Source organism: Diorhabda carinulata, chromosome X, assembly GCF_026250575.1.
Source record: "Diorhabda carinulata isolate Delta chromosome X, icDioCari1.1, whole genome shotgun sequence".
Taxonomy (NCBI): domain Eukaryota; kingdom Metazoa; phylum Arthropoda; class Insecta; order Coleoptera; family Chrysomelidae; genus Diorhabda; species Diorhabda carinulata.
In genome coordinates this window covers 20643462-20662723 of record NC_079472.1, presented here as the reverse complement: position 1 = coordinate 20662723, position 19262 = coordinate 20643462, and the positions used below count along the sequence as shown (strand labels likewise).

Here is a 19262-nt window from a genome sequence, read left to right as displayed (position 1 = left end):
TAACTTCGTTGTGTAACCTCCGCCGTTTCTTGAATGATTTTAGGTTTACTTTTTGGAACAGTTTGGGCTGTAAGAATTTTGTATAGAATGAATTTTAGATAAATATGAATTACTTATGAGGAAAAAATTGTTTATTTTTATTGTTCTTATGTGTTTTTTTCTATGTTTATTTTTTTATACGCGGCTGTTTGGATTCAATGGATGTTTCCAGACAATCAGATTTATAAAGTATTGGAAGATATCGAAAAAATATATTTGATTATCTCTTATTATGAGCTTTAAAAAATTGTTTTTTTTTTAAGTACAATTTATGTTTCACTATTACATTGTAAATATCATACTTTATTCTGACAAGCACACAAACTATACTATGTAATCAATTAATATTTAAAATTAAATAGATTCTACTCATTTATGTTTTTTTTATTTAATTCCTTTCCTGAGAATTTGGCTTTTTACCAATAGTTAGTGATTACTAAACAAATCTTCCTGTATGTGACCAATTCAAAAAATACTGAAATGGTTTTTATGCCGTTTTACCTAATAAATTAGGTAAATTATGAGGAAGATTTATATATTAGTCCATGGAACTGACTGGGAAATCTTGAATCACTCTCAAAAAAGCAACTTGTTGGTTATACATTTTTTAAATGCTCAATTTTGTATGGGATCCTTTTCAAATTGGCCTACATGATTCAGGGTGTTTCTATATTCGACCGACAACGCTCTTACACAGAGAGATCTTAATAAATGATATATTTTGATATAGAAATACGAAGCAATACGGTGCCCAGTTGCTGAGATATAGGGTGTTCAAAATTTGCCATAAATCAAGAACGCCTTTCAATTTTTTTTCAAATTTGGTGACCAATATGATCCTTAAAAAAGTAATGTTTTGACATAAACAAACTTTATAAACTATATAACCTTTTATTAAACTAAAATGACCGGTGTTGTAGAAATTTGCCTCTAAACAAAAGTCTGCAAGCCCGTAAGTAATTTACAAATTAATTAATTATTCATTCAATTTCGAATAATGATAAAGCATAAGTAGTTCAAGAAAAATAAAAATTATTCATAATCTCAGTTTCAAACAATAATAACAAAATTGGCAGTGAAAATAAAAATAATAGCACAAATTAAACTTGACAACAATGTATTGCAACAATAACAAAATTGACAAAGTTACAGTAGTTATTCAAACTGTTGGCCGCTTACTTCAGTGCACTTAGTACAACGTTTTGTCATTAAACAACGTGCCTTTGAGAATAAATCTGGTTGGGATTGAATGATTTCTGCCGCAACTTGAATTCTAGTTATTAGATCTTGTTCAGATTCGATAATTGCTTCGTATTCTAAGGATTTCATACAGCCCCGTATAAAAAATCGATTGGATTTAAGTCAGGTGATCTTGGAGGCTAATAATTGGATCCACCCCGACCAAGTTGAAAATTCCTTTATTTGTTTTGAACTCCTTACGCTTAATCATTATTCGAAATTAAATGAATAATTAATTAATTTGTAAATTACTTACGTGCTTGCAGATTTTTGTTTAGAGGCAAATTTCTACAACACCGTTCATTTTAGTTTCATAAAATAATTTGAAACAAAATTAAAAAAGAATTTGCTCCAGTGGCGTAGAAAATAGGGGGATAAAAGTGACAACTAACCTTGACAGTGCGCCAAGGCATATTATTCAGTTTATTACAATTTTTTACCTGATTCTGTTTTATTCACACAAAATTTGAATAAGGCAACGACTAATAGTAAATGGAAAAAACTATTACAAATGTTTGTTTGAAATAAAATATACAGATAGACAATGCTATCTGAATTTGGAAACTGCAATGCACTGCTATTAAATTCGAATAGAATTTTTGTATCGTTGTGACATAGATATCTGTTGATCAAATTTTTAAACAGGTCTTTGTCTGGAAGTCTTTAATAACAAAAAGTCTAGTCATAATTTGAAGGTATATTCAAATGCTTATAATATATTGGTTAGATAAAAATAAATTGAGTACACTACTTAATGTAGATAGAAGAATTATTAGATAATTTATGCAAAAAATGTTTTATTTCGGTTTATTAGTTTCTATATTAAATAATGAAATACGGTTTTCGACTGTATTTTTCATAGATGCTCCTCAGTTGTAAATATCTATCTAAATTTTGTCGAATTTCGATAGTACTATTCACATTTAAGTACTGTAAACTGTTTTCCTTTATTTGCGGCCAAACTACACCTTGTAGCAAGTTATCAACATAAGGAGTTGGATTCCTAGAAAATATATAATACTAAATATAGAAAGTTTCCGAACTCGTACTCCGAAACTTTGTTTCACCATCTCATATTGCATATTAATTTTCATGTATTATTCACATGAATTCACTTCACTAGAGTCTGTAATTTGATATGGTATTTGATTGGTATTTTCAACCCCGATTTCTTGAATTTATTGATAATGTATACAGGGTATCTCAAATTATGCAATCAAGTAAAAGCTCTTTTCAAGATTATGCAAATCAGAATGCCCCAGCTGCACAAGACTCTTTTAAATATTACATGAATCTATTGGAGCAAATGATTGAACTGTTGAAGAAATCAAGAACAAAACAAAATTAGAAACGCCAATATTGTACCGACAATGAAATCTAAAATCGAAGTTCCGCCTCAGACCGCATTGGAAAGATATAACCAGCTCGGAAAGGTTTATGTGAGACTCTTTGATTCTTTAGAATAAATAACTAAAACGAATATGGGAGATTCCCCATGAAAAATCTAAAATATCTAATGTTTCAAGGTCAAAATGGACAAATACATAATGGGAGTTCTGGAAATCATTTTGGAGTTTATAACATTCTAAGAAAAATAATTCGTAAGAGTTATTGCTGAGTAAATTGCAGAAAATATGTAGAGTCATAATGATGAAAGTGTGAAACATTTGTCATACCAATCTAGTGCTTCTTTTTCTAGGTAGGATAGAAATAATTGGTACCTTCTACAATCGACTATATATTCTTCTTCTAAAACTTCGCATTCTTCTTAAGTATTTAGAGTTTTCTAAAACGCAAAGGGGCGCTTTTATCGTTTCAATGATGAGGTTTCACGGAGTTATTTTGAAGTTTTATAAGTTTCTAATAAAAATTCGTTAGATTTAGTGCTGGTTGAATTGCAATTGTGCAACAAAAGCATCAGAAGAAAAGAATGTAGATGCTCCTTTAATCATCTTAGCTGGTACCTTCCCAAGTCGACTATAAATTTCCTTTCAAATATTTTGCTTTCCTCATACGTATTTTTAGATTTTACTAACTTGTTCTAAAATGTAAAGGGACGCAATCAATATTATTTAATGATGAGACTTCAAGAGGTTACTATGGAGATTCTAGGAAAAATTCTTAAAAGTTATTGCTGCGTAAATTGCATAGAATATGTAGGATTTTGATCTGAAACATGTGAGACATGTGTAGAAAAACCTCCAGAAGTGAACAGTTGAAAGATGCTGCAGTACAATATAGGTGCTCCTTTTAAAAAAGTGATGATAGACGTAGCTGGTACTTTCTTAAGTCGACTATAAAGGCTTCTTAGAAAACTTTGTATTTTTTCTACGTATTTGAATGCTTCTACATTGTTCTAAAATGTAAAGGGACCCACTCAATATTGTGTAATGATGAGACTGCAAACGGCTACTACGGAGATTCTAGGAAAAATAGTTATTGCTGGTTGAGTCGTATAGAAAATGTACAGTTTGATGTAGAAAATGTGGAATATCACAAAACGGTCTCAGAAGGAAAGACGTAACAGTAAAATATAGATGCTGAAGTCGAAAAACATGCGATAGACTTAGCTGGTACCTTTCCGAATTGACAATGAATTCTTCTTCGCACTCTTCTTTTGTATCTGGATTTTTCTGCATCGTTTTTTAAAGCACAGGGGCGTATTTATGATTTTATAAGCATGGAACAATAGATACTTCATTGTTTATTTTGATAAATTACAACACTGTGATGGATATTTTATACGTCGTGTAGAAATACAAAAAGTAACGAAGTTATAGAAAACAGGTAATATTTAGAGAATATGCCTTCATAGTGATTCACGACAAGACATTTTTGTGAAGCCCAATCATCTACGCATACCAAATCATCAAGATACACACTACTAATTAGACTGACTTACTGGTATTTCACAAAATTTGTAAATAATAAGAGCACGCGTTGTCTCACTAACTGATCTTCTTTCGGGAAATTTTTATAAGCCAATTTTTCTTGTTTTGAAGGAAAAATATATTTCAATTCATCTCCATGTCCGGTACCAGAAATTCCTATAAAACAATGTTATCTATCCACATATTCTTTTTTTATACGTGGTGCGTAAAAATACAATATTGAAAAGTGAATGTTAACATAAAATTCACATTTGGCTATAAAATGTTTTTATCCTAATGTTGAATACGAGGTGTGCCTTTTTACCAATAGTGAAACCCAAAAACTAGTGCTTTATTGCTTTGATTATACAATTTTTACATACGCTGCGACTAATTTAAAAAAAAAATTCCCATGCTTCTCTCTGTTAGTCACATGCCGATCTTCTTGATACATGTTGCGTACACCATCGATGTTTCTCGGAATGATAACCGATTTTTACCGACATTCATCATTGAAGGACCCACCACCATAACGAAATTCTCCGAATCAATTGTAAACAGTCTTCTCTGATGGTTCTTCATGACAAAAAATTGCACGAAGTGATGCTATCCATTGTTGTTGGCTAAGGCCTTTTTAGAATCATAATAAATCATCCAACTAAAGCCTTCACGGGTGGTTTCCATTTTTACAGAAATTTACTTCTTTTAAAAGTCAGTATCAACAACTTCCTCAGTCAATTTCTAAATTGCCATTGGCTTCGCAATAACAAACGTTAATGTCAACAAATACAGTGGTGGCATCTTTTGTTCGATTATAAAAACTTAAAATGTCACCATCGTTTATGGGCGTGGCCTTCTCAATATCAGGAATGATGTTAAGTTTCTCATTCAGCACATGATTTTATATTTTTTTATCGAACAGTTTTTTCACATTTCACTCATTTTCATTTGTTTTTGAGGACGTATCTTATTCTTAATTGACTCATTTCTAATTTGCTTATACCACTTGAAAACAGTCAAAGTTAGAGCATTATCACCACAGTCGCCTTGCTTATTAAAATTGCTATAGTAGCAGACTGACAATCCAGAATGCATTCAAACCTATCACTGAGTGCTTCAATATATAGAGAATAGTACATACTAGCAAAAATAGATGCAGCATAAGTAATTTCTACCATTTCGCGTATATTTTTTTCACACCTCGTAAGTTATTAATAATATTTCAATAAAATAATAATATTTTAATAAAAGCTATTAGGTAGTATCGAATATGATAATTAAAATACCTGAAATATGCACATGCTGTTCTCCTATGAACCCTTCATAAGAAAACTGATAAAAGTAAGCAGGTGTATAAGCTGATGCCAGTACAGCATGATGAAGGGTGGGTAGTACAAAACATTCGTCTCCCATATACTAAAACAATAAAATATGAGTGACTATGTTCAAGGGAGACAGAGTTGACAATTTGTCTTTTTTTAATTTTTCAAGCCTGAATTTCCGAAGAGAACCTGAGGAATGGTACCAATAGAAATCAGAGGTGTGGCTATTTCGGCATAACAACCTCTATATAAATTTTCAGTAGAAGCCCAGCTGCTAGGCTATTCCAGGCATAGTGCTTGAATCAAGAATATTTATTGTGGAATTCCAGTAAGTGAAAAATATCACGAATTCGTCGTTTTTGTGTTGTTTTGTCAGTACAATCCAATTTCATAAATTACCTACACGTATTGATAGCTTATGAAGGTGATTAGATTAAATTTAGCTTGCAAAAGCTTCGTGAATTATTGTCAAGAAAATGGCACAAACTTGCACCCTTGCATTATTCTGACGTAAAAGATTAAATCACATAATACGGGTTGTACCATGTCGCTATTAATTTATTGGTAATGGGACTCACTTAGCACTTCTTTGGCGCCGATTCACTTCGAGGAAACCCGCTACTTTTATTGTTACCTGATGTCTAGTATGTTCTGGTAGATCCTCGTGTTGTCTACGGTTACGGAATAGCGCAAAAACTGTTCATAGTGAAGGAAATTTGCCCTTTTCTTCCCAAATCACTAAGTAGTCTACTATCCATGGTTAACAAACGGAAACTTGATGATGCAGCTTGGTCAAATCACAGCTGCCTATCAATAGGAATGATTTGCCCTTTCAGTTGAAAGGCGAGAAATTTGGAAATTCTTGGACTTGCCCTTATACATACCTTTACCAAAGCAGCGATATCATCCTGGAACTTCGATTGTGTATATACAGTTCTGTATTCTTCACCAGCTAAAGTTAGTTCTTCAGGAGGTATATACAATCTTGGGTTTAATAACAAACTTATATTATTATCGATCTTTTTAGCTTTGTTTTCGAGAGATTTTATATCTAAAAAAATTCAAAAATAAATTATTTTCTGGAACAAAACTTGATTTTAATGTACTACACATATTTATACTGTTTACGAGGTGTTTAGCCCTGTAATTTTTTTATTTGCTTCTATTTCTTCTGGTTTATTGTTAATTATATCCAGTTTTGAACTTATTTGTGTTATAGATCAACTTTTATCGCTTCTCTTCATCATGTTACGACTTTCTTTCCATTTTCTGAATACTCTTATTAAGTTGGTACAACAAATCATATATTTTCATTATTTCAAAAGTCGTCTCAATACTTTTCTTTTGTATAAAGATATATTTATTATCAAGAAGTTTTATGATACATATTCTAAATTTAGAATATTGTATGGAATAGTATATTTTGATCTATGTTTCCAATATTCCTTACCGTTTACGAAAGAAAGTCCTTCTGCAGAATCAACTCCAAACATCATTGGAATTCTGTCAAAATTCCCATTAGAAATTGATTCCAGCATTGGTTTTGTCACTAGAGCGTTTTCGTCTTTTTCGTTCTCTACTGTAGGTATCCAAATGATATTTGGACAAACTGTATTATTGTAGATGTCATCGAAAACCTACGAAATACGTTTCTCTAACATTTGCTAAATTTTCCTATCATGTTAGATTATTATTCTTGAATTGACAATTTATAGTATGAAAATATTATCCCTCTTAAATAAGAAAGGGTGTCGTGTGGCATCTTGCTGGAAAGGGATTTTAGTCCTCTTTTCAGCAATATAAAGTTTTGTAAATTCGGTGCAATCATAAGTGAGAAAATTTATTTTGAATCTGTAAAATTTTGATAGTTAAAAAACTTTACATAGAATGAAGATAATAATGTCACATAATATTCAGAATGTATTTTTTAATGTACTTTACAATAAAATTAAATGTTCAAAATGACAACCATTCACAACATCTTAGATGTCCTTAGGGGTTATTTTGTAATTTTTACCGTTATCCTAACTTTTAAATCAACAATATTATCTGATCTATCAAAATATACTTTAGATTTTGAATAACCCCATAAGAAGAGTTAAAGAGAAAAACCTCGTATAAATAATTTGTTACTGCACGTGCAAAATGCGGTGGAGCTCCGTCTTGTCGGTAGTAAATAGATCTATCTACCCCATCATTAACTGTGTCCTCAACAAAATGAAGGTGTATAATTTTATTGTTAATGATACCTGCTCAAACTATCACTTTTTTAAAGATATTGTGTGTGAGCTTTCATCAGATAAAACTATTTTGTTTATGAATTGCTAATCTGTGTCCATTCTGTCCATTATTAATTCATAGAATTAATATTGCTGATCAAAGGCCTAAAATTCCTTTCCAACAAGTTGTAATATGACCCCCTTTCTGATATAAACTTTTCGAGGTGGTGTTTATAATTCAGAGGATTATATTTACATACTGTGAATTGTCAATTTAAGAATAAAAATCGACCCTTATTCGATACATATTGTAGATATATCTGTGCAGTTACTTACAGTTTCTGATATAATTTCTTCAGCTGAATACTTATGCAGCAATTCAAGTAAATCTTTGGTATTATTTGAATTAAAATTCACATCTAACGCCTTGCCCAATTTAAAAGCGAAATGATCTGGTTTATCCTGATAAGAACATGGACTAATTGAAGACCCACTTGTTAAAATCACACCTTTCAACAATCCTAAGAAGTTCAAGATAAGCAATAGTTTTATAAATTGTAACTCAAATTACACTTACTTAGATATAATTGAATACGAATTTTTGAATAATCTCTCTTCTGCTTTTTAACACACTTTACATCATACGAGGTCTGGCTATTAAATGACGCCCTAGACGGTTGGTATAAAAAGCTAGTAGTACGTTGGGTATCTAAATATCTAGTATGTGCACGTCCCTAAACACGTTTCCGTCACTATTATATTATTTGTGCAGTAGTGTTTTTTCCTCGTGCCGAAAACCATGTGTGACGAAAAACAAGAGCAAGATAATCTCAAATTTCTCGTTAAATTGAAAAAAACTCCGACTGAGTGCTATAAATTGTTGCAAGAGGCCTATGTGTAAGCGCTTTAGTGAATGTCGCGAATGCACAGAAGGTGATCAGCGTCCAGGTCGCCCTGTGACTGTTTCAACTCCGAAAACAGTGACCAAAATGCGTGAGGATTGTTGAATGAGCATCCAGATGAGGGCTGAGGCTGTAAACGCCGATAAAGAAATGGTTAGAAAAATTTTACACGAGGAATTACACATGACAAAAGTCTGTGCGAAGTTGGTGCCAAAAACTCTTGCGTCAACGGGTCTGATCAAATTTCCTTGAAAGGTTAGAAAGGTCAGAAAAAGATCTGCTTTGAAAGGGAACCGATTTCCACTGCTTCGATCAATGGAAAAAACGTATGGAAAGGTGTGTGGTGAGAGGAGGGAGTATATTAAAGGGGAGCATTTGAATGTAGAATAAGTTTTATAATATTACTCCTCTTTCGTAACAAGTCTCGTTATTTAATAGCCAGACCTCGTATACTTTGCTTTCATCCCGCCTTTACTTTATAGATGAAATTTATTCTGCTTTGACTTAAGTAAAACTTAAGCTACTTTAATAATAGTATAATATGCGATAAAATATATTATGAATTTTATTACTTGATAATTATTTTTTTGAGATTCTTTCTATTTACCTTTTGCTTGTTCACTTAAATTTATATACCCGATTGCCATTGCACCTGCACTAGTTCCCATTGCGGTAATTTTGTTGTTATCTCCACCAAATAGATGAATATTTTGACTGACCCATTTGATGGCTTTCAATTGATCTTTTATACCTAAATTAGCCGGTATTGTACCGTCAGATGTTGACAAAAATCCTAAAAAAAATAATTTTATATACCTTATAATTTTATAGATACAATTTAGTGGTTAATTCGAAAAAAATATGTGATTATCTTGATTAAATTAACCCTATTAAAGTTATAGTAGAAAGTAAAAAATAAATCATAGTTGTAAAAAACTAAAAGTTATGCTTTTAGCAATAATAAATAGAAAAGTAAATCTTGGCATAAAAACCAAATTACTCCTGAAAAAATTAATGTCTCTTTTTTGAAATCGACCCCTAAATTTGATATTACCATTTTTATCGAGGTAGGGAAATGGGAAAATGAAGAAAAAGGGAAAAAAGAGCTACAGAATAGTTTTTGTAACGTATAAAAAATTAAAGCAACCCGGAATAAATTTCGAACCCAGATCTGTTGGTTAAGCACTAGAAGCTTTACCAGCTAAGCTATCCTCGTAATGAATTTAACTACATAACAGACTCACACAGAAAACGTAGATAACCATTTCGATAGTGTTACCTACTTTCAAAAATTCCCTAAAGTACCAATCAAAAACTAGAATCCCCACAATTATTAAGGATTCCCCCGAAAAAAACTTAATAATTATAAAATAAATGATTAAATATTTTTGAAAAAAGATATCAAATATTATCAAACAGATAAAAAATTCCTAATAATCAATAAATTATTTCATTCAGCAACAGCATTTATTAAAATTCTTTATATACAAATCGTCGAAACCTAACAAATATTTTTCTTCAGATTCTGATTTTTTTAAAATCATATATATTGATATTGAATAATTTGAACATTTCTGTTGCAGTGTGGATATTCTGTTACACAACTTATTCTTTACAATGTAATATATCGATATTTGAAGTTATAAAAATAATATAATATAATGCCCCTAAAATATCCCATCCCTCATTTTTTCCCCTAAATTTGGGGGGGAAACCAATAAGTTGGGAACCCTCCATTTCGAACTTATTGCGAAAATGGGACAAGAAGGCTGTAATGGAAAGATCTATTGGTAACAAAACTCAAAGTTAGGTTAAAAATGTCATACAAAGCATCTCACGTTTTTATAATAGTGCCATTAATTTTTTCATCAGTTATTTTATTATTACGCCAAGAAGTATTTTTTACTTTGATAAAGGAATCTGACATCATCTAGGATAGAGTTTTCATTTTCATCCAGCTTTTGTTGTAAATATATAATGTTTGTATTTAATTATGTTAAAATATAATTAATAATATAATAATAAATTATTCGTCTCACCAACGATTACAAGAAATATTCTGTAATTTACGTATACAAATACTATACCTAAGACTCCTAAGCGGTAGTTAATTGTCACAACGACTATATCATAATCCATTAGATATCTGGGATCATATTGATCTAATATACCACTTTCGAATTTGAATTGTCCTCCATGTATCCATAAAAGAACTGGTAATGAATGATTAGACATAGTTGGTTTCTAATACAAAAGAAAAAGAAATGTCATTTTCAGTTCAAAGTTTAAGTGTAGACGCCATTAAATTCTCTGATTAAAGATGCTTAGTTTCGAACAGTCAAAAAGTAAATAAATCAGCCTAGTCCTGAGTTAATTAATATTCAATCTGTAGCGTACAGAGTTTTGTCTAAGTATTCAGGCAATCAAACACAAAATTATGGACACGAGAAAAAGAAAAAGAGCCGGACGCTTGTGAGACGTCGCGAAAAAAAAAACAAAATTATCGACACAGGAACTTGGATAACAAGATTTATGGCTTAAGAAAAATTAAAATTACTTTTCCTGTAAGGGGACACTCCTATTTGGAATGTGACAAAAGTGTTGATATCCCAGAAGAATTTGAAGAAGACATTAGAAATTGAAGCTGCAACTTACCGTTTTTAATCGTAGTGAGTGTGTCACAAAACATTCTTTTGGATTGGAAATCTTCTTTGGACTCAATATACATGCAAAAATGTCCTTTTAAAACCCAAGTCTTAAAGGAAATAGTGGCAAAATCTGGACATGATCGTCTTATTTACTACAGTTTCACTTAAAACCGACAAGCCGTTTTTGGAATAATAAGAAAGCGTTTTGACACAAACACAGGTTTGAAAAATGGGGAGTTAATGCTGCCTCCTCTCGTATTCAATGGTTAGTGATCAGATTTACAAAGGCAAAATAAAAATTTTCAAATTTCTTGTTCTTTTACAGGTCCTTTATCGCTTGTTAAGTCCTAATTTGTAGACCTTATGCGGTTTTGTAGTCCAAGAGCGGTGACATTCTTCAAAAACCTGGTTTATAACTAACAAATAAGTTTGAAGTACTTTCATGTATAAATTTTAAGCATAAACAAATAATTGTTAAAAAAACTACTCGCTCCTATATTTTCTGTTATAAATATAGTTGTGACATGGTTGGTTCTTGTTTGTTTCAGATGACGTAACTGTTTCTTTCCTCGAAAACATGGCAACAAATTTTTTAAAAGATTTTTGAAAGCTTAGTACTATAATCATAAGATTTTGCTATTCACTCAGTTTGAGAATAAAGTAACATGTTTTCTTTTCTCCCTGCACCCTTCATATTACCTACAAATAAATTGCAGTTTTACAAATTTATAATCATTGTAATATTAGAGGAAAATGATCCTGCTCAAAGACTGCAGTTTCATGGACAATTTATGGAATAAAGCTACGTTTATATTTAATAATAAGGTAAATCCATAAAATTAACGAAAGTGGGTATATGAAAGTATGAGAGCATTATATAAAGAATACAATGATAAGAGCTTAACATACGATGTCTGGCTATTAAAAAACGAGACTGCGCGCCTAGAGGGCACCCTAGACGGGTGTGGTAAAAAACGAGTAGTGCGTTGGTATCTAGATATCTTGTCTATGCACATCCCAAAACACGTTTGCGTCACTATTATAGTATTTGTGTGGTAGTCGTTTGAAACGAACGTGTTTTTCCTCGTGCCGAAAACCATGTATGACGAAAAACTAATTAATACAATTTTCAAAGAGAGAAAAAAAAATTTACAACTCACAAAATAATAATAATCAATAATTTATATCTCTTCCTTTCATAAATGGTCTGCCATATCAATTCCAACATTTATTCAAGAAATATGATTTTAAAATTTGTAACAAACCCAATAATCTATTGCCAAAACCCTTTTTATATCAAAATCAATAAGACCAAAATCAAAAAAGAGCAAATGTTTACGAAATTCCTTGTAATAACTGTGAAGCTACAAATATTAGAAGAGAATGCCATAGCTCTAACGAAACATGAAAAAAAACATCGGATTATACAAATACAAAACTTATTAAAACAAAAAACAATTTAAAAAAGTGAACGAATCAAATTGTTGCAAGAGGTCTGTGAAGACAATTCTCTATCTCGTGCGAGTGGTGTAAGCGATTTCGTGAGCGCCGAGAAAGCACTGAAGATGACCAGTGCCCAGGTCGCCTGTGACTGTTTCAACTTCGGAAACAGTGACTAAAATCAACCAAATTGTGCGTGCAGATCGTCGAATGAGCATCCGGATTATTGCCGAGGATATAAGCGCCGATAAAGAAACGGTTAGAAAAATTTTACACGAGGAATTACATATGACAAAAATTTGTGCGAAGTTGGTACCAAAAGCTTTTTTTGTCAATGGGTCTGCTCAGATTTCCTTGAGAAGTCAGAAAAAGATCCAGGACTGATGAAAAACGTTATTACTTGCGACGAAACGAAAATCTGCTTTGATTTAAGTCGATTGAAGCCGTAAAACAAAAGGCACTCACCAAAGAAGACTTCCAGCACTGCTTCGATCAAACGTATGGAAATGTGTATGCCGAGGGGAGGGACGTATATTGAAGGGGATAATTCGAATGTAGTATAATTTTCATAATAAAACCCTTTTTCGTAGTCTCGTTACTTAATAGCCAGACATTTTATCTTTCTGTAGAATACGATATAGCAAAAATATTTAGTAACGCAATCGGTTGATTTATACATGCTAATGTCCCTCACGGAAATATCTGGTTTCCCCAAATTGGTCTATCTTTCTATTTCGTACATATTCTTGAGTATCCCATATACAAACAGTCACAAATAACGCTTCAATAAGACTGACTAAGCATCATATGAACAAATCATGTTAGACAAACCTTCAGCGGTGTCTTCATAAAGGAAGTGAAGCTTCATCCTATCTCTGGGGTACAGGTAAACAATTCTATATTCAATTTATGGAGAGAGTAGCATATATTCTTAAGGAGTACATCAAATAAAAAATTCACTTTCTTTGATCGATTACGATAAATTCCCAACATCATTTTCTTATACTTAACCTATATGTTCTTTTCACGCTTGAGATGAAAAAAGAAAATATTTCATAATTCAAAAATAAAAAAGTTTGTTAGACAGTAGTTCGCTTTTATTACTCCGCGAATGATAAAAGGAGAAAACATGAAAGAAAACGAATTATCAACACACTTCATGTCAAGAAGTGGTCGAAGTGAACGCTGAAATAATTTTCAAAATTCAACAAAGATTGCAACCAAGAGAATCTATCTCATTATTTGATACGGGTATAAGTATTTTTGAGTATTCTTGGGCCGTAGAAGACATTGATTTTACTTTAATATCATTTAGTTAGATGCTCCACTAAAACTCAACGACTCACAAATTCTCTTGAAGCTTTTGCTTCATTTTTACGGTTTTACGATTTGTTATTATTCATCCCAACGTTTAAAATGCTTCATAACCCTCTGAACTAAGTGGAACAATATCAAAAAGTCGAAATCCCCTATTTAATAAATAACTGATATGTATAAAAATCAGAAATAACTACCTATCTTGGAAGTAAATATATTGTCTTATGAATTATAATTATATTAAATGAGAAATATGTAATAAAATTATTGTTATAAGAATTGAATTTTTCGAAAATGGCTCACCACTGGAGTATATACGTTCAAATATAAACAGTCCTCAGTTATGTTCAAATTTGGATAATCGGTTGATACTTGCATGCACACTTTTGTATTTTTGCTTGTTTCTAAGACATGTTCCCAAGGAATTGGTTCTTCCGGTTCCTAAAATAAACATAAGGCATACATAGTAGTTATATAATGCTTACTTTGGATATAATACTTTAAAATAACGAAAAATAACATTGGACGCATAAATATATATACCTTGAATCTATTAGGTCCTACAGGTGGAGCTGCATAAGGAATTTCTTGGAAAGCATAGAAGTTTTTATTCTTAGCGCTTTTTAGAATGTGTCCAGCAATTTTTCCATGTGGCAACTCTACAATTGTTGACCCTTCAATATTTTCGGTACACTAAAAGTGGGTATATTCGTTGAGTAACATACATGAAACTTTATTTTCATTATATTGCACTAAATAGTAATTAACTTTTACAATAATGATGACAATAATGAGATTTAAACAAAACTAAGTACCTATTCTATAAATACAGAATAATAACGGTTTTAATTGTATTTATGAGTATTTAATTGACTTACCAGTATTATAAACACAAAGGATAATGGAAAGACCAACATTGGAAATATCACTATGCTAAAAAAATTACCAGTGTGGGTTGTTCCAAGATGATGAATTCACATATTAAAATCAACTGATACAATTGCATTATAAAATGATACGAAAACTACTTAAATAGAAATATTTATTTTCATACCTGAATTATTTCAGAAACAGCGGACTACATGTAATCTTTCAAGGATAAACAATCATCATAATAACAATTTTATTAATTCGAATAATCGGCTCTTAGCAATAACAGTTTTACAACTTTATTAAAAATAGAATTAATTATAGATAAAGTTGAATTTAAACTAAAACAATCAAAATTTATTGTAATAAAAATTATGTTTCAAATGGATTTTCGAAATAAGTTCTTTCTTTAAAACGAGTTATGTTAATACATATACTTGAACAATCTACAATAGATGGAATATTTATCTATTATTAATTTTAATTTTCCAATTATTTGTCCCGTTATTCTGACATTATATCTTCTGACTTTTTCAATACATCTTTCTCGTCTGCAACTTGTTGTTTTTCCTTCTGTTCTTCAATCTTTCTCTTCCACTCTTTTTATTTTCGTCTTTTTCTTCTTCTTTGCGTCTTGTCTACCTCTTATACTTCTCCATCTTCTTTTACTTTGTATCATCATTATATACAGTCCAATTGTTAACCACGGTGCATCTCCTCGTATATCCCCCTTCTTGTAAGCCCATATTTTGTGTCATTGAGCAAGTTGATATCAGTTCGTTCCTTTTCATGAAATCATCTCAGTATTCATAATAAGTCTAGATTACATCTGTTAAAGGGGGTTCATTAGAATCAGTCAGTTTGTCAGCTCAATATAAGCAAGTTACTATTTGCAAATATATTTGTAAACTGTAGTTATCACCCTGGACTTTTCCTAACACTATTTCTATAGTTCTTTTGTTTGATTAGTTGCACGTGTATGATCCGGTGTTAAGAATTTCTAAGGAAGTTAGCACCAATGAGGAGAGTTGAGCTTAGAACTGTACAATTTACACCAAACTATGATTCGAATATATAAAAAAGACCGATAATGAATAGAGATTGACTGACTTTAGATCTTATTCAGTTCGCCAATACTTCAAATAGTTGTCTTCAACACATCTTTGTTAACCATGAGCAGTCTTATTCGTTTTATATAACTTGAAATCCGTCGAAAGCCGGTGAAAATTAATTCGAAGAACGAAGATAAAGTTGAATCTCTGTTAAACGCGAATATAAAAAACGATTGTGGACTTGTTGTTTTGATTGTATACGACGTAGGAAATTAACAAATTCTATAGTTTTAGATGGAAATCCAACAGCTGGGTCTGTTCAATGAATTTGTTTTATTAGCACAAATGGAAATAGCAGCTCCTTTACAATAAAATATACCATTTTTGAAGTATTGCTCAGACGAGATAGATATAGAAAATCTATGAAAATTTCATCTGAACGTCTTTCTGATGATGTGCTATCCGTGGTATATTTTCTATCTAACAATGGGTGGTTAAGGAAATGGATAGGAGAATGAAAGAAGCAGGTTCATGAAAATGTTGGAACCAAAATCGACGAGTTTCAGTGTTTGCTTGAAATGTATTAAATATCGAGATAGACTGTTTTCTCAGAGCCCCTCTGTATTCCAGTACTTCTCATTATTCTGAATATGACGATAGATCTAAGATACTTTGTAAAATGTATGGTTCCAACTTTACAAATAAGTATTTTTATATTTATCCTGTATCCTTTTGAATATTATCAGTTGTAGTATAAATAAAAAAGTTTTGGAATAATAATAATTCGAATTTACAGTTATGCTCATACGAGTACATACATATATTCATATATTAAAACCAATTGGTGAAAGATGGTATACAAATTTCTCAAATTGAAATAATCAATATAAAAAACAATACACGGGTTTCGGGCGAAGTAGAAAGATAGGTCATTTTCTGATTCCAAACAAATTAATTTTAATGAGATGTAAATAAAAATGTGATTAATATTTTATCCATTTAACGATATAAATAAACGGATAATTATTATTGAATATACTGAATATAATTCCATATATGCGTGGAAATGATCGAAGTTGAAAATATCGGGGTTGTGTAAATGAGCGATTTTAGATACACCCACACATAAAAATCAAGAGGATCGTGTTCAGGTGACTTAGGGGCCAAATATATGGAAATCTTCCGATCCAATCGTCTGGAAAAACGTTATTTAAAAACTCGTGTACAATAACTGCAAAATGTAGAGTAGCATCGTCATGCATGAACCACATGGGCCTTCTAATAATAAGAGGAATATCTTCCAAAATAAACTCTAGAAAAAGAAGGTGTGTCAAACGTGCAGGAAGAAAAAATGGTCCTATTAAATATTCTTCGACGATTCCATCAAATATTGACCGAAAAGGAGTTCTGGAACCGTGTAACAACTGTTGCATGTGGATTTACAGCTGCCTATACCTGATCAATATGATTATTCATAATGCCATAAGTTGGTTTCATCCGTAAACAGAATGTTGGCTTAAAATTTGGGATTGTTTGCAATTCTGTTCAAAATCCATTGATAATATCGAATACGGAGCAGATAGTCAGTATGTAGCAAATGTTGAACACGATGAACGCGATATAGAAACAATGAATTATCTTTAAGAATATTCCAAACAGTTACTAACATCACTAACATTCATCAGAAATTTTTCTGGTACTCGTTTCCGGATGTTGGTCAATAATTTGAAGAATCTAGTTTTCCAAATGAGGAGTTCTCACATTTCTGGGTCGTCCAATAATATTCTTTGATTCAACAAAAGTTCCAGTCTCTTGTAAACGAGATGTAATATATGTAAATGAGTAAACGTATCAGAACATGATTTAGATAACGCTGAGTATATAAACGTTTAGCCTCTAGCTATAACCATTTGCTAATCCATACAAAAGTGCATATAGCCATTTCAGTATTAGTAAACGCTGGCATCGTTGCTAACACAAAAAAATACATACGATTAAAATTTCTTATTCGGTTTTTGCGTGAGTTTTTAGGTTTGATACATGCATAACCTTTCGTATTACTTCTTGTATCGTCACCAGAACGAATAAATATCACTTACAATCTGGGCTCATTTATTCAACACCCTGTATCTCATTAACGACAACACTTATTCACACAAGTTTATTGCAACTTTTCTTCTTAAAATGGAGTGAAGAAGCGCCCACTACAATATTGCAGTTCACTTAGGAAACACTTTTTACGAGTATATAGACAGTTTGCAAGTTGTGACTTACCTTCAGTATCTGAGTATCTGATTTGGTTATCGAAACGCGTAACAAATAATGTACGCGTGAATACTAGTAGCATGAATAGTGTGTTCAGTAAGCTATCTAATCTTAGTGTTAAGATTTACAATACCTTATGTAAATATGGTAGTGAAATAAAATTGCACTAAATAATATAATATTTATGCAACAAGTGTGATAAAAAAGAAAAAAAGTAACTTGACTCACGAGTTTCATAAGAAAACTTTTCTACGTCCGTAGACTTGAAAAAATTCGACAAAACTTTCATCAATTTTTATTTTGTGAAGTAATATTAAAACTACAGCTGTGAGCATTATTAATTTGAAGTAAGGAAGAAGTTACATTACTATTAGTACTTGAATTGGCTACATTTAACGAGTTCAAAGAAATAACATCGTCTATAGTGGTATTAGTAAATATTTGATTGTTGATAGGATCGTGAACATTCACAATGTTGCTTGAAGTCGTTCTAGTTGTTCCCGTTAAAATTTTCACTGCGGAATCCATTTTGCTTTTATCGAGTCGTCTAAGTAACCCTACGCAACTGAGTTGGATTTCCACCCACCGTGCTTCTTTAGTTGAATACAATAGGGAAATTATTTGAACGAAAAGTCATTCAAAAAATGTAATATTTATTGCTTAAACTAATTAAGTACAGATATAAATAAATAAAAAATTAATATACATAATATGGCGGCTTAACGTACTTATCTAAAACTTGTTTCACTTTTGTGTAATACTTGGGATTGACTAGAGGTACTAAAGTTCTATTAATACTCAAAAAATTCAGAGGTTCACCACATTTCATCATAGGCCAGGAAACATTATTGAGAAGTTCATCTTTGACTGGAGTGGGATTTCTGGAAAATAAGAAAATTATATCAAAAAAATTCCAATACTCCTTGTGGGAAAATTTGTAATCTAAAAATGTGCGCAGTTCAATTTAGAAACGAATTATCGAAGACAGAAGATCATTATCAGCTACGCAGATATTAGAGCTCCGATAAGATGTGATGTGGTTTGGGAATACCTGGACCTGAAAAAGGTAAATGAGCTAG

The 19262-nt window shown here is 31.4% G+C and overlaps 1 protein-coding gene across 1 annotated transcript in view; it reads right to left on the bottom strand.

Moving 5' to 3' along the window:
- Positions 1-2100: 2100 nt before the first annotated feature.
- LOC130902367 (uncharacterized) overlaps positions 2101-19262 on the bottom strand; it is a 34389-nt gene continuing 17227 nt past the window's right edge. The window contains exons 11-23 of the mRNA XM_057814463.1: positions 18890-19064; positions 17680-17729; positions 14875-14929; positions 14540-14689; positions 14300-14437; positions 10679-10835; positions 9199-9384; positions 8026-8210; positions 6921-7107; positions 6355-6521; positions 5435-5564; positions 4181-4325; positions 2101-2281 (exon numbers count right to left, since the gene is read on the bottom strand). Of these exons, the coding sequence (XP_057670446.1) occupies positions 2101-2281; positions 4181-4325; positions 5435-5564; positions 6355-6521; positions 6921-7107; positions 8026-8210; positions 9199-9384; positions 10679-10835; positions 14300-14437; positions 14540-14689; positions 14875-14929; positions 17680-17729; positions 18890-19064 (1906 nt within the window). The remainder of the gene's footprint in view (positions 2282-4180; positions 4326-5434; positions 5565-6354; positions 6522-6920; positions 7108-8025; positions 8211-9198; positions 9385-10678; positions 10836-14299; positions 14438-14539; positions 14690-14874; positions 14930-17679; positions 17730-18889; positions 19065-19262) is intronic.